We start from the raw sequence: 14067 nt of genomic DNA, 5'->3' as shown, positions 1-14067 counted from the left end.
GAAGAAAACAGGGACAAAGTTCCATTGGTCTGGACAATGATTTTTTAATTTGAAACCAAAAGCCCAAGAAACAAAAACACAAATAAACAAGGGGGACTACACTTTCTGCACAGCAAAGGAAACAATCAACAAAATGAGAATGCAACCTATGGAATGGAGAAAATCTTTGTAAAAAATGCATTTGATAACAGTTAATATGCAAAATATATAAGGAACTCCTACAACTCAATAACAAAAAAAAACACAATTAAAAAATAGTAAAAGTCCCTGAATAGACATTTTTTCAAAGACATACTAATGGCCAACAAGTCTATGAAAAGATGTTCAACATCATTAATCATTAGGAAAATGCAAATAAAAACCATATGAGCTATCATATCACACTTGCCAGGTGCCTATTATCAAAAAGTCAAAAGATAAGTGTTGGCAAAGATGTGGAGAAAAGGAAACCCTTGCACACCGTTAGTGGGAATTAAAAATGGTGCAGCCACTATGGAAAACAGAGTGAATGTTCCTTTTAAAATTAAAAATAGAACTACCATATGATCCACTGATCCCACTTTTGAATATTTATTCAAAATTATTGAAATTAGGATCTCAAAGAGATATTAGCACTTAGCACTTCTATGTTCACTGCAGCACTAGTCGCAACAGCCAAGATGTGAAAACAATCTTATTACATTGACAGATGAAGGCATTTTTTGAAATGTAGTATATGCATACATTGGAATACTATTCAGCCTTTAAAAAAGGAAATTCTGTAACATGTTACAACATAGATGAACCTTGAGGACATTATGCTAAGTGAAAAAAGCCAGTCACAGGAAGATAAATACTTTATGACTCCACTTATAAGAAGAATCTAAAGCAGTAAAATTTATAGAATCAACAGTGAAACAGTGGTTGTCAGGGCCTGGGTGGAGGTGAAATGGGTAATTAGCAGTTAACAGGCATAAAGTTTCAGTCAAGCAAAAGAAATAAGTTCTAGGGATCTAGTATACAACACAGTACCTATAGTCAACAAAAACATACTATACACTTAAAAATATGTTAAAACAGTAGACTTCATGTTAAGTGCTTTTACCACAATAAAATAAAATTTGAAAAAAGAAAGAATAGGGGCTGGGCACAGTGGCTCACGCCTGTAATCCCAGCACTTTGGGAGGCAGAGGCAGGCAGATCATGAGGTCAGGAGTTCAAGACCAACTTGGCCAACATAGTGAAACCCTGTCTCTACTAAAAATACAAAAATTAGCCAGGCATGGTGGCGCACACCTATAATCCCAACTACTCAGGAGGCTGAGGCAGGAAAATTGCTTGAACCCAGGGGGCAGAGGTTGCAGTGAGCCAAGATCATGCCACTGCACTCCAGCCTGGACAACAGAGCGAGACTCCATTTCAAAAAAAAAAAAAAAAGAAGAAGAAGGAATAGGAAGCCATTAAACAAGTTTACTAAGTAGAAACAATCTCCTAAAACAGAAAACACCAAGTCCACACAATTTTCAGAAAAGTTCAATCAAATAGATCATTTCAATCTTATATGAAATCATCCAGCGACTAGAAATGACTATTCCTGAATTCAGTCTTTGAGGCCAATATAGTCTTAGTGCTCAAACCAAATAAGGAGAGCATGAGAAATGAAAATTACCAGCCAATCTAATTCACAAACGTAGATAGAAAAATCTTATACAGCATATTAGCAAACTAAATTCAGTAGTGTATAAAAAGATTATTTAGTATAAGCAACTTTATCCCAGAAATGCAAGAGTAAAAATGAGAAAAAACTATGAATATAATTCACTGTATAATAATTTAAAAGCCATGTGATAATCCCAACAGATGCAAAACATAGTTTTACAAAATTCAAATTCTGACATTTTACATTTTTAACACACTGGGAATATAAGGGAGTATCCTTAACAAGATAAAGTGTAGGCATTTTTTTTTTAAGTAAAACCTACAGTATACATCATTCTTACAGGTGTGAAACTATTAGAAGCATTCCCTTAAAATCTACAAGAAAAAAAGACAGGGATGACCACTACACAGCTTCTATGCCACAATGTACTAAAGATTCTAGCTAGAGCAATGTTAAAAAATAGAAATTTAAAGCATTCATAATTGGAATAGAAGGCACAAAACCATCATTAGTCACAGATGATAACTGCCTATTTTTGTAGAAGGCAAAGAGAACCACATACAAATTATTTAGAAATAACAAGAGAACATAGGAAGGTGACTAGATATAAGATTAATATATGGCTGGGTGCAGTGACTCACGCCTGTAATCCCAGCACTCTGGGAGGCCAAGGCAGGCGGATCACGAGGTCAGGAGATCGAGACCATCCTGGCTAACACGGTGAAACCCCGTCTCTACTAAAAATACAAAACATTAGCCGGGCATGGTGGCGGGTGCCTGTAGTCACAACTACTCGGGAGGCTGAGGCAGGAGAATGGCGTGAACCCGGGAAGCGGAGCTTGCAGTGAGCCGAGATCGCACCACTGCACTCCTACCTCGGCTACAGAGCGAGACTCCGTCTCAAAAAAAAAAAAAACAGATTAATATATAAAATGAATTGCATTTTTGTACACCAGAAAAAAACAGAAAGAAATGTAATGTTTAAATATACCATTTAAGATGGCCAATTACAGGCAGCTGCAGTCACAGCACTGCCAAGGAAGGAGAGCAGCAAGTGAAGCAACCTTCAACTGAAGTATCCAGGTTCTCACACTGGGACTGACTAAGCAATCAGTTCAACCCATGGAGAGGGAAGAAAAGCAAGGTGGAGTGATGGCCCACCTGGAGCAACATGGAGCCAAAGGAACCCCCATCCCTAAACAAGGGAGGCAGTGAGTGAGTGTGCAACCCTGCCTGGGAAATCACATTCCTCCCACAGATCTTTGCAATCTGCAGATGAGGAGATCCCCTCATGAGCCTTACATGACGAGCTCCTTGGATTCAATACACAGAACTGTGTGGAGTCTCAGCAGAGCAGCCACTCCGGCACACATAGAGACCCAAGAGTTTTACATACTCTGGCCCCAGGATCCCCAACAAGGGGGCAGATCCATCTGTGCACTCCCCTAGGAAGGAGGCTGAATCCAGGGAGCCAAGCAGCATCATTCTGCAGGCCCCACCTCCACAGCACCTTACAAGTTGGGACCTGCTGGCTTGGAGTTCCAGCCACAGCTGGGTGGGGCCTCCCTGCTGGGAGCCCTCAGTCACCCCAGCCAGGCTTATACGGACAGAATTTTGATCTCTCCCTGGGATGGAGCTCCTAGAGGGAGGGGTGGCCACCATCTCTGCAGTTGAGTTGACTTAGCTGTTCCAGACTGTCAGCTCTGGAGAGTCTAGGTGGTCCAGACAAGGAAGGGTCCCCACCAACACAGCACACCTGCTCTACCAAAAAGTAGCCAGACTGCTTCTGTAAGCAGGTCCCTGATCCCATTTCTCCTGACTGGGTGAGACCTCCCAACAGGGGTCTCCAGACACCTCCTACAGGAGCATTCAGGCCAGCAACAGATCAGTACCCCCCTGGGATGGAGCTTCCAGAGGAGAAGTGGGCTTTGCTGTTTTACAGCCTTCACTGGTGATACCCAGAGTTACAGGAAAAGCCAAGGCAACTAAGGTCTGGAGTGGACCCCCAGAAAGCCGCAGCAGCCCTACAGGTGCTAACAGTCAGTGGCCTGTTAAAAGAAAAACAAACAAACAGAAAACAACAACAACAAAAACCCCACCAAAAAAAACCCCACTCAAAGGTCAGCAACCACAGAAAACCTAAGGTAGATAAGCCCACAAATAAGAGAAAAAAAATCAATGCAAAAATGCTGAAAACTCAAAAAGCAAGAATGCCTCTTCTCCTCCAAATGACCACAATACCTTTCTAGCAAGGGCACAGAACTGGGCTGAGGCTGAGAGGACAGAAGTAGGCTTCAGAAGGTGGGTAATAATGAACTTTGCTGAGCTAAAGGAGCATGTTGTAACCCAATGCAAAGAAGCTAGGAATCATGATAAAACAACACAGGAGCTGACAACCAGAGCAGCCAGTTTAGAGAGGAACATAACTGACCTGATGGAGCTATAAAATGCAACATGAGAACTTCACAGTGCAATCACAAGTATCAATAGCAGAATAGACCAAGCAGAGGAAAGGATCTCAGAGCCTGAAGACTATCTTTCTGAAATAATAGAGGCAGACAAGAATAGAGAAAAAAAGAATGAAAAGCAAAGAATAAAAACTCTGAGAAAAATGGGATTATGTAAAAAGACTGAACCGGCCAGGCACGGTGGCTCACGCCTGTAATCCTAGAACTTCGGGAGTCCAAGGCGGGTAGATCACCTGAGGTCAGGAGTTCGAGACCAGCCTGGCCAACATGGCGAAACCCCATCTCTACTAAAAATGCAAAAATTAGCTGGGCATGGTGGCAGGTGCCTGTAGTCCCAGCTACTCAGGAGGCAGAGGCAGGAGAATCGCTTGAACCCAGGGGGCAGAGATTGCAGTGAGCCGAGATTACACCACTTCACCACAGCCTGGGTGTAAGAATGAAACTCCGTCTTGGGGGAAAAAAAAAACTGAACCTATGACTGATTGGGGTACCTGAAAGAGATGGAGAGAATGGAATCAAGTTGGAAAACATACTTCAGGATATCATCCAGGAGAACTTCCACAACCTAGCAAGGCAGGCCAACATTCAAATTCAGGAAATGCAGAGAGCCCCACTAAGATACCCCATGAGAAGATCAACCCCAAGAAACATAATAATCAGATTCTCCAAGGTCAAAATGAATAAAAATGTTAAAGGCAGCCAGAGAGAAAGGCCAGGTCACCTTCAAAGGGAAGTCCATCAGACTAACAGTGAACCTTTCAGCAGAAACCCTGCAAGCCAGAAGAGATTGGGGGCCAATACTCAACATTCTTAAAGAAAAGAATTTCCAACCCAGAATTTCATATCTTGCCAAACTAAGCTTCATAAGCAAAGGAGAAATAAGATTCTTTTCAGACAAGCAAATGCTGAGAGAATTCATCACCACCAGGCCTGTCTTGCAAGAGCACCTTGCAAGGAAGGAAGGAAGCACTAAATATAGAAAGGAAAAGCCATTACCAGCCACTACAAAAACACACTGTGTACAGAAGCACACAGACCACTGACACTATGAAGCAACCATATAAACAAGTCTGCAAAATAACCAGCTAGCATCATGATGACAGGATCAAATTTACACATAATGCTAACCTTAAATGTGAATGGCTAAATGCCCCCAATTAAAAGACAGAGTGGCAAGCTGGATAAAGAGCCAAGACCCATCAGTATGCTGTCTCACATGCAAAGACACACATGGGTTCAAAATAAAGGGATGGAGGAAAATTTACCAAGCAAATGGAAAACAGGAAAAAGCAGGGGTTGCAATCCTAGTTTCTGAGAAAAGAGACTTTAAACCAACAAAGACTTTAAAAAGACAAAGAAGGGCACTATATAATGGTAAAGGGTTCAATTCAACAAGAAGAGCTAACTATACTAAATACATATGCACCCAATACAGGACCACCCAGATTCATAAAGCAAGTTCTTAGAGACCTATGAAAAGACTTAGACTCCCACACAATAATAGTGGGGGACTTTAACACCCCACTGACAATGTTAGACAGCTTATCAAGACAGAAAATTAATAAAGATATTCAGGACTTGAACTCAGCTCTGAATCAAGCAGACCTGATACATATCTACAGAATTTTCCACCCAAAAGCAACAGAATATGCATTCTTCTTATCACCACATGGCACTTACTCCAAAATTGATTACATAATCAAAAGTAAATCACTCCTCAACAAATTCAAAAGAACTGAAATCATAACAGTCTCTCAGACCACAGCACAATCAAATTAGGATTCAAGATTAAGAAATTCACTCAAAACAACACAACTACATGGAAATTGAACAATCTGCTCCTAGGTAAATGGTAAGATTAAGGCAGAAATCAAGAAGTTCTTTGAAACTAATGAGAACCAAGCGAAAACATACCAGAATCTCTAGGATCTAGCTAAAGCAGTGTTGAGAGGGAAATTTATAGCATTAAATGCCCACCTCTAAGATCTCAAGTTAACGATTTAACATTACAACTAAAAGAAGCAAAGAACCAAGAGCAAACAAACCCCAAAACTAGAAGAAAACAAGAAATAACCAAAATTAGAGCTGAACTGAAGGAGACAAAGACACAAAAAACCTCTTCAAAAAATGAACAAATCCAGGAGCTGATTTTAGGGGGGGAAAAATCAATAAAATTGATACACTGCAAGGTAGACTAATAAAGAAGAAAAGAGAGAAGAATCAAATAAACACAATTAGAAATGATAAGGAAGACATTACCACTGACCCCACAGAAACGCAAACTACCATTAGAGAACACTATAAACACCTCTATGCACATAAAATAGAAAATCCAGAAGAAATTGATAAATTCCTGGACACATACACCCTCCCAGACTGAACCAGGAAAAAAATCGAAATTCTGAATAGAGCAATAATGAGTTCTGAAACTGAGACAGTAATAAATAGCCTAACAACAACAACAACAACAACAAAAAGCCCAGGACCAGATGGATTCACAGCTGAATTCTACCAGGGGTAAAAAGAAAAGCTGATACCAGTCAGGCACAGTGGCTCACACCTGTAATCCTAACAGTTTTGGAGGCTGAGGCAGGTCTCTACTAAAAATACAAAAACTAGCCAGGCATGGTGATGTAAGCCTGTAATCCCAGATACTCAGGGGGCTGAGGCAGGAGAATCACTTGAATCTGGGAGGCAGGGGTTGCAGTGAGCCGAAATCACACCACTGCATTCCAGCCTGGGTGACAGAATGAGACTCCATCTCAATAAAAAAAAAAAAAAAAGGAAAAGGAAAAGGAAAAAAAGAAAAGCTGGTACCATTTCTACTGAAACTATTCCAAAAAACTGAAAAGGAGGGACTCCTCCCTAACTCATTTTATGAAGCCAGCATCATCCTGATACCAAAACCTGGCAGAGATACAACAACAAAAAAAGGAAACTTCAGACCAATAACCCTGATGAACATTGATGCAAAAGTCCTCAATAAAATACTGGCAAACCAAATCCAGGAGCATATCAAAAAGCTTATCCACCATGATCAAGTTGGCTTCATCCCCAGGATGCAACATTGGTTCAACATACGCAAATCAATAAATGTGATTCATCACATAAATAGAGCTAAAGACAAAAACCACATGATTATCTCAATAAACACAGAAAAGGCCTTCAATAAAATTCAACATCCCTTCATGTTAAAAACGCTCAATGAACTAGATATTGAAGGAACATACCTCAAAATAGTAAGGCCATGTATGACAAACCCACAGCCAATATCATACTGAATGGGCAAAAGCTGGAAGTATTCCCCCTTGAAAACCAGCACAACAAAAAGGATACCCTCTCTCATCACTCCTTATTCGATGTAGTATTGGAAGTTCTGGCCAGGGCAATCAGGCAAGAGAAAGAAATAAAGCACATTCAAACAGGAAGACAGGAAGTCAAATTATCTTTGTTTGCAGATGACATAATCCTAGATATAGAAAACCCCATTGTCTTAGCCCAAAAGCATCTTAACCTGATAAACAACTTCAGCAAACTCTCAGGATACAAAATCTGAATGCAAAAATTGCTAGCATTCCCATATATTCCAAAAACAGGCAAGCAGACAGCCAAATCATAAATGAACTCCCATTCACAATTGCCACAAAAAGAATAAAATACCTAGGAATACAGCTAACAAGTAATGGGCTTCTTCAAGGAGAACCACAAACCACTGCTCAAGGAAATCACAGAAGATACAAAAAAAGAAATGGAAAAACATTCCATGCTTATGGATAGGAAGAATCAATGTCATGCAAATGGCCATACTACCCAAAGTAATTTATAGATTCAATGCTATTCTCATTAAACTACCATTGACATTCTTCATAGAATTAGAAAATCTATTTTAAAATTCATATGGAACCAAAAAAAAAAGAGCCTGAACAGCCAAGACAATCCTAAGCAAAAAGAACAAAGCTAGAGGATCATGCTACCCAACTTCAAGCTATACTTCAAGGCTACAATAACCAAAACAGCACGGTACTGGTATGAGAACAGACACATAGAAAAATGGAACAGAATAGAGAGAACTCAGAAATGAGACTGCACGTCTACAACCATCTGATCTTCAGCAAACCTGACAAAAACGAGCAATGAGAAAAGGATTCCCTAATTAACAAATGGTGCTGAAAAAATTGGCTAGCCATATGCAGAAAATTGAAACTGGACCCCTTCCTTATACCTCATACAAGAATTAACTCAAAATGGATTAAAGACTTAAATGTAAAACCCAAAGCTATAAAAACCCTAGAAGAAAATCTAGGCAATACCATTCAGGACATAAGCATGGGCGAAGATTTCAGGATGAAAACACCAAAGCAATTGTAACAAAAGCAAAAATTGACAAACGGGATCTAATTAAATTACAGAGCTTCTGCACAGCAAAAGAAACTATCATCAGAGTGAACAGACAACCTACAGAAATGGAGGACATTTTTGCAATCTATCCATCTAACAAAGGTCTAGTATCCTGAGTCTACAAGGAACTTAAACAAATTTATAAGAAAAAACAAACAATCCCATTAAAAAGTGGGCAAAGGACACGAACAGGCACTTCTCAAAAGAAGACATATATGTGGCCAAGAAACATATGAAACAAGGCTCAACATCACTGATCATTAGAGAAATGAAAATCAAAACCACAATGAGATACCATCTCATGCCAGTCAGAATGGTGATTATTAAAAAGTTAAAAAAAAAAAAAAACCCCGATGCTGGAGAGGTTGCAGAGAAAAAGGAACACTTTTACACTGTTGGTGGGAGTGTAAATTAGTTCAACCATTGTGGAAAACAGTGTGGAGATTCCTCAAAGATCTAGAGGCAGAAATACCATCTAACCCAATAATCCCATTACTGGGTATATACCCAAAGGAATATAAATCATTCTGTTATAAAGACACATGCATGCATATGTTCATTGCAACACTATTCACAATAGCAAAGACATGGAATCAATCCAAATGCCCATCAATGATAGACTGGATAAAGAAAATGTTATATATATATATACACACACACACATATATACACACACACATATATATAGTATATATATAGTGTATATATATGTGTGTGTGTGTATACATATATACACACACACCATGGAATTCTATGCAGCCATAAAAAGAAATGAGATCATGTCCTTTGTAGGGATATGGATGGAGTTGGAAGCAGTTATCCTCAGCAAGCTAACACAGGAGCAGAAAATCAAACACCGCATTTTCTCACTTATAAGTGGTAGCTGAATGATGAGAACACATGGACACACAAGGGGAACAACACACATTGGAGCACATCATGGGGGTGGTAGGGAGAGGGAGAACATCAGGAAGAATACCTGGTGAATGCTGGGCTTAATACCTAGGTGTAGGGATGATCTGTGCAGCAAATCACCATGGCACATGTTTATGTATGTAACAAACCTGCACATCCTGCACATGTACCACTGAACTTAAAATAAAAGTTGAAGTTTTTTTTAAAGACAGCATTTACAATAATGTTAAAAATGTAAATAAGATTGTAATACATGCATTAGAAATATCATAAACTTTTTTTTTTCTTTTGAGACGGAGTCTTGCTCTGTCACCCAGGTTGGATGGAGTACAGTGGCGCTATCTCGGCTCACTACAAGCTCCACCTCCAGGGTTCACGCCATTCTCCTGCCTCAGCCTCCAGAGTAGCTGGGATTACAGGTATGCGCCACCATGCCTGACTAATTTTTTTTTGTATTTTCAGTAGAGACGGGGTTTCACCATGTTAGCTAGGAGGGTCTCGATCTCCTGACCTCGTGATCCACCTGCCTCGGCCTCCCAAAGTTCTGGGATTACAGGCATGAGCCACGGCACCAGGCCAAACCTTTCTTTAAAATATTAATGAAGATCTAAATAGATGGAAATATATATATATATATATATATATATATATATATATATATATATAAAAGACAATATTATAATGATATGATTCTTTTCAAGTTGATCTGTAGATCCAATGCAATTCAAATGAATATCTGAAATAGGTCTTTTGTTTTTGGGTTTTTTTTTTTTTTTTGAGTCAGAGTCTTGGTCTGTCATCCAGGCTGGAGTGCAATAGCAGTCTCAGCTCACTACAACCTCTGCCTCCCGTTTCAAGCGATTCTCATGCCTCAGCCTCCCAAGGAGCTGGGATTACAGGAACTCGCCACCATAACCAGCTAATTTTTGTATTTTTAGTAGAGACAGGGTTTTGCCATGTTGACCAGGCTGGTCTCCAACTCCTGGCCTCATGTGATCCACCCACCTCAGCCTCCCAAAGTGCTGGGATTACATGCATGAGCCACTGCACCTGGCCCAAAACAGGTCTTTTGAATAACTTGACAAACTAACTAAAATTTATATGAAAATACAAAATCCTAAGATAAACAAAGTTCAAGAGATTAAGTGTGGCTTTGGAGTGGGGGTATACAGTGGAGTGAAATAAAGAGCTCAGAAGCAATCCCATGTAATTAAGCAAAATTATTTTGCAGTTGAATAGAAGAGGAACTCGTTAATAAACGGGTCTGGGACCACTGAAAAATGAAAAAGGATCCTTATGTTATACCTTTACCAAAAAATCAACATCAGGTGGTTTTAGGGTGTAAATGTAAGCCAAAATTTCAAAACTCTTAGGAGAAAACAGATCCAAGATGTCCTCATGTTCCTAGATAGCATAGTGTAGTGTAACTAAGAACAAAAACTCTGAAGCCAAATTCAAATCTTGTCTCTACCGCATAATAAATGAGTGACCTTGTACATGTAACCTAATCTCTGTTTCCATTTCATCTATAAATGATGGTAACAATTGTACCTACTTCATAGGGTATATTAAGTATATATAAATTACTTAAAAATAGCACCGGGAATTAAGTAGTACTCTAGGTTATAACCAACCCTGTTACTATTATTATAGTGCTTACTGCACTGTTTCTCTTGTGCCATGATTAGTTTCTTCTGTGCATAAAAGGCCAAAAAGAGAAAGGAAGAAGGCCAAAAAGAGAAAGGAAGAAATCCTTTTTTAATTCCTTGCTCTGATGATTCTACCCTTCATGATTAAATATATGCAGAAGCTATGATCCTTAAGTTTCTATTGCTTCTAGATGAACATGGGACTCGCTATCAAAGGTCTAATCAGTTTGGGGCCTTCAGCTTCATGGCTGGGTACCCAAGCACTCACTGTTCAACTCAACACCTAGTAATGTCCAGTCCTGGCCCTTGGGGTAGGTGGGCTCAGCCGTCTCAAGTATCAAGCCCAAAATATAACATCAGGTAATACCACAACTATCCTGCCTGCTGCTTGCTGCACCATGAAGTCTGCCAAGCTGGGATTTCTTCTAAGGTTCTTCATCTTCTGCTCATTGAATACCCTATTATTGGGTGGTGTTAATAAAATTGCTGAGAAGATATGTGGAGACCTCAAAGGTATGAAGCTAAGGCAGAAAATAAATCCAAAGGTCAATTATGAGTGAGGGAGAAGGTATTGGGAGAAAATTGTGTTATCTAGGTAGTCCAGGAAGGTCTTCCTTTCATGGCAATACCCATAGACACTTAGTCCCTTGACTCAATACCCATAGACACTTAACCCTTTGACTCAATACCCGTAGACCCTTAATCCCTTAGCTCAGGGCATTACTTACACTAGGGGTCCTTTGGATGTTGGATGAGAAAAAACAGAAATGACACAAAGTCCTTTCCAGTCTTTTACAGGAGGTCCAAAGGACTGGAAGGATTTTGAATCAGAGGTTTTGTGACAAATTTCAAAGATCCCAGACCATTGAAGAGTATGTATTGGAATGAGAGAGAAAGGGGGTGGGAGACAGAGCATATTAAGACATTTTCAGTATCTGGGCTATGGACATATCTAGAACTCTCGGACAGATGATTCCTGTTCAGAGGAGCTCACAATGTAAATGTGAGAGGCAATGAGACTTTCTTCTGTAGTGTGTGCAGGCTCAGCGCTTCCAGGGGATAAGAAAGTAGCACAGTTTATACCATAAGTCAGACATTCCAAGTTCTGGTCCTGTTCACTTAGCAGATGTGTGCCCTTGGACAAGTTACTCAACCACTTATTCTCTTAGTCTCAGTTTCCCCGTGTGTAAAATGAAGACCAGAAAAGTGCCTGCTGCAGAGGGTATTTGTGAGTATGAAATAAGATTATGCATATAACTTTACCAGAGAGTAAATTCCAGGCTGGCTGCTTGAGTAAGGTGGGTAACAATTGCTGGATTGTCAATGCAACCATGATTGTGGCTGTTCCAACCACTTACTACCCAACTCTTAACAATAAAAACAGAGGGTTTGCCTCTGGGAAGGCAAGAAAGGAGAAGATGACGGGGTATGAGAATGAAAGAGCATCACCCCAAGGTTATGCATTTTAGCATTTTAGTATGCATCCTGCTTTGAGGATAGCAGCAGGCACGGTTACCTAAATTTTGAAGTATAGGTAGTGTAGTGAATGTATGAAAACTGGGGAGGAGGCACTCTGAATTGCATGTCCAATGTGGGCAATTAAAAGGAAAGGAAGTTGATGTGGGGAAGCAGGAGGATACCATACTTTAATAAACTGTAAGATATGAAATGTAGGGAACCTCATCGCCCTGCACAAGCTAGTGGTGGAACCTCCTTTTTCACTGATCACTACTTCTCCTTTTCCAATACACTGCTCATGACAACAACCTGAAATTGTAACCAATTTGCATTGTGCAAGGGCAACTTTTCCAAGTAACTAATTCCAAAAGAAAACCAGATGTCTTTCAGAGTCCTTGAATATGAGAATAGTTCCAGGCCAAAGGTAGGAATTTTTAAGGGCCCATAAAGACAAGTTCTCCTGCTGGGTCCTAACCAATTCCCGCTAACTCAATGGGAACCTCTCATGCAGATCCCTGCAAATTGGACATGAATGTTGGAAGCTGCTATGAAGTTCACTTTAGATATTTCTACAACAGAACCTCCAAAAGATGTGAATCTTTTGTCTTCTCTGGCTGTGATGGCAACCTTAACAACTTCAAGCTTAAATTAGAATGTGATGTAACCTGTGTTACAAAATACAAACCACCGGAAGGAACCTAATCCTGTCCTTGGTCCTTGGGGTGAGTAAAAGAAGAGGTTTTGACATCCTAAGATAGGGAAAATTGATCAGGGGCTAACCTTGCTTGGAGTGGGAAGAGGGAGGATTGCTCTAATAAAAAGTTTTAAAAGGCCGGGCATGGTGGCTCATGCCTGTAATCCCAGCACTTTGGGAGGCCGAGGTAGGCGGATCACCTGAGGTTGGGAGATCGAGACCAGCCTGACCAACATGGAGAAATCCCATCTCTACTAAAAATACAAAATTAGCCAGGCATGGTGGTGCATGTCTGTAATCCCAGCTACTCGGGAGGCTGAGGCAGGAGAATCGCTTGAACCCGGGAGGCGGAGGTTGTGGTGAGCCGAGATTGCACCATCCATTGCGCTCCAGCCTGGGCAAAAAGAGCAGAACTCCATCTTAAAAAAAAAAAAAAAAAACACATTTGGGTGGGCTGTCAGGATCATTTGCTCGTTTTGCAGTTAGGAAATCAAATGTCCAGAGAGAAAATAATAGCCACCATCTATTGGACAATTACTGTGTGTCAGGCACTGCACTAAGCAATTAACATATATTGATATAATTTAAAATTATATCAAGGTAGACGTATGTCATTATTTTTATTTGACAGATGAAGAAACCAAGTACGGTACAAGTAACCAAGCATCTCGAGGTCACATTATTAATGGCATAGCAAGGTTTGTAACCAGAGCTGATGGTCACAATGGTCTTGACCATCTTACATGGACAAGGTCACCCAAACCAAATTCTTGCACTCTCATACGTTTGAACTCTCCATAGCAACTTGCTGCTTTATACAACTAAGCTCCCAGCCCATGCTTGACT

General features: G+C 40.2%; 1 protein-coding gene across 1 annotated transcript; it reads left to right on the top strand.

Annotated features, from left to right (window-relative positions):
- Positions 1 to 11467: 11467 nt before the first annotated feature.
- On the top strand, positions 11468 to 13381 carry LOC112429265 (serine peptidase inhibitor, Kunitz type 4). Its single transcript, XM_024797492.2, has 2 exons — positions 11468 to 11582; positions 13039 to 13381. Exons 1-2 carry the CDS (start codon positions 11468 to 11470, stop codon positions 13227 to 13229), a joined length of 306 nt encoding a protein of 101 aa, XP_024653260.2. The 3' UTR covers positions 13230 to 13381.
- The last annotated feature ends 686 nt before the right edge of the window (positions 13382 to 14067 follow it).

The sequence above is a fragment of the Macaca nemestrina genome, chromosome 15 (assembly GCF_043159975.1).
Source record: "Macaca nemestrina isolate mMacNem1 chromosome 15, mMacNem.hap1, whole genome shotgun sequence".
NCBI lineage: Eukaryota > Metazoa > Chordata > Mammalia > Primates > Cercopithecidae > Macaca > Macaca nemestrina.
The sequence above is the reverse complement of the archived record's forward strand: the minus strand, read 5'-3'. Positions and strand labels throughout refer to the sequence as shown.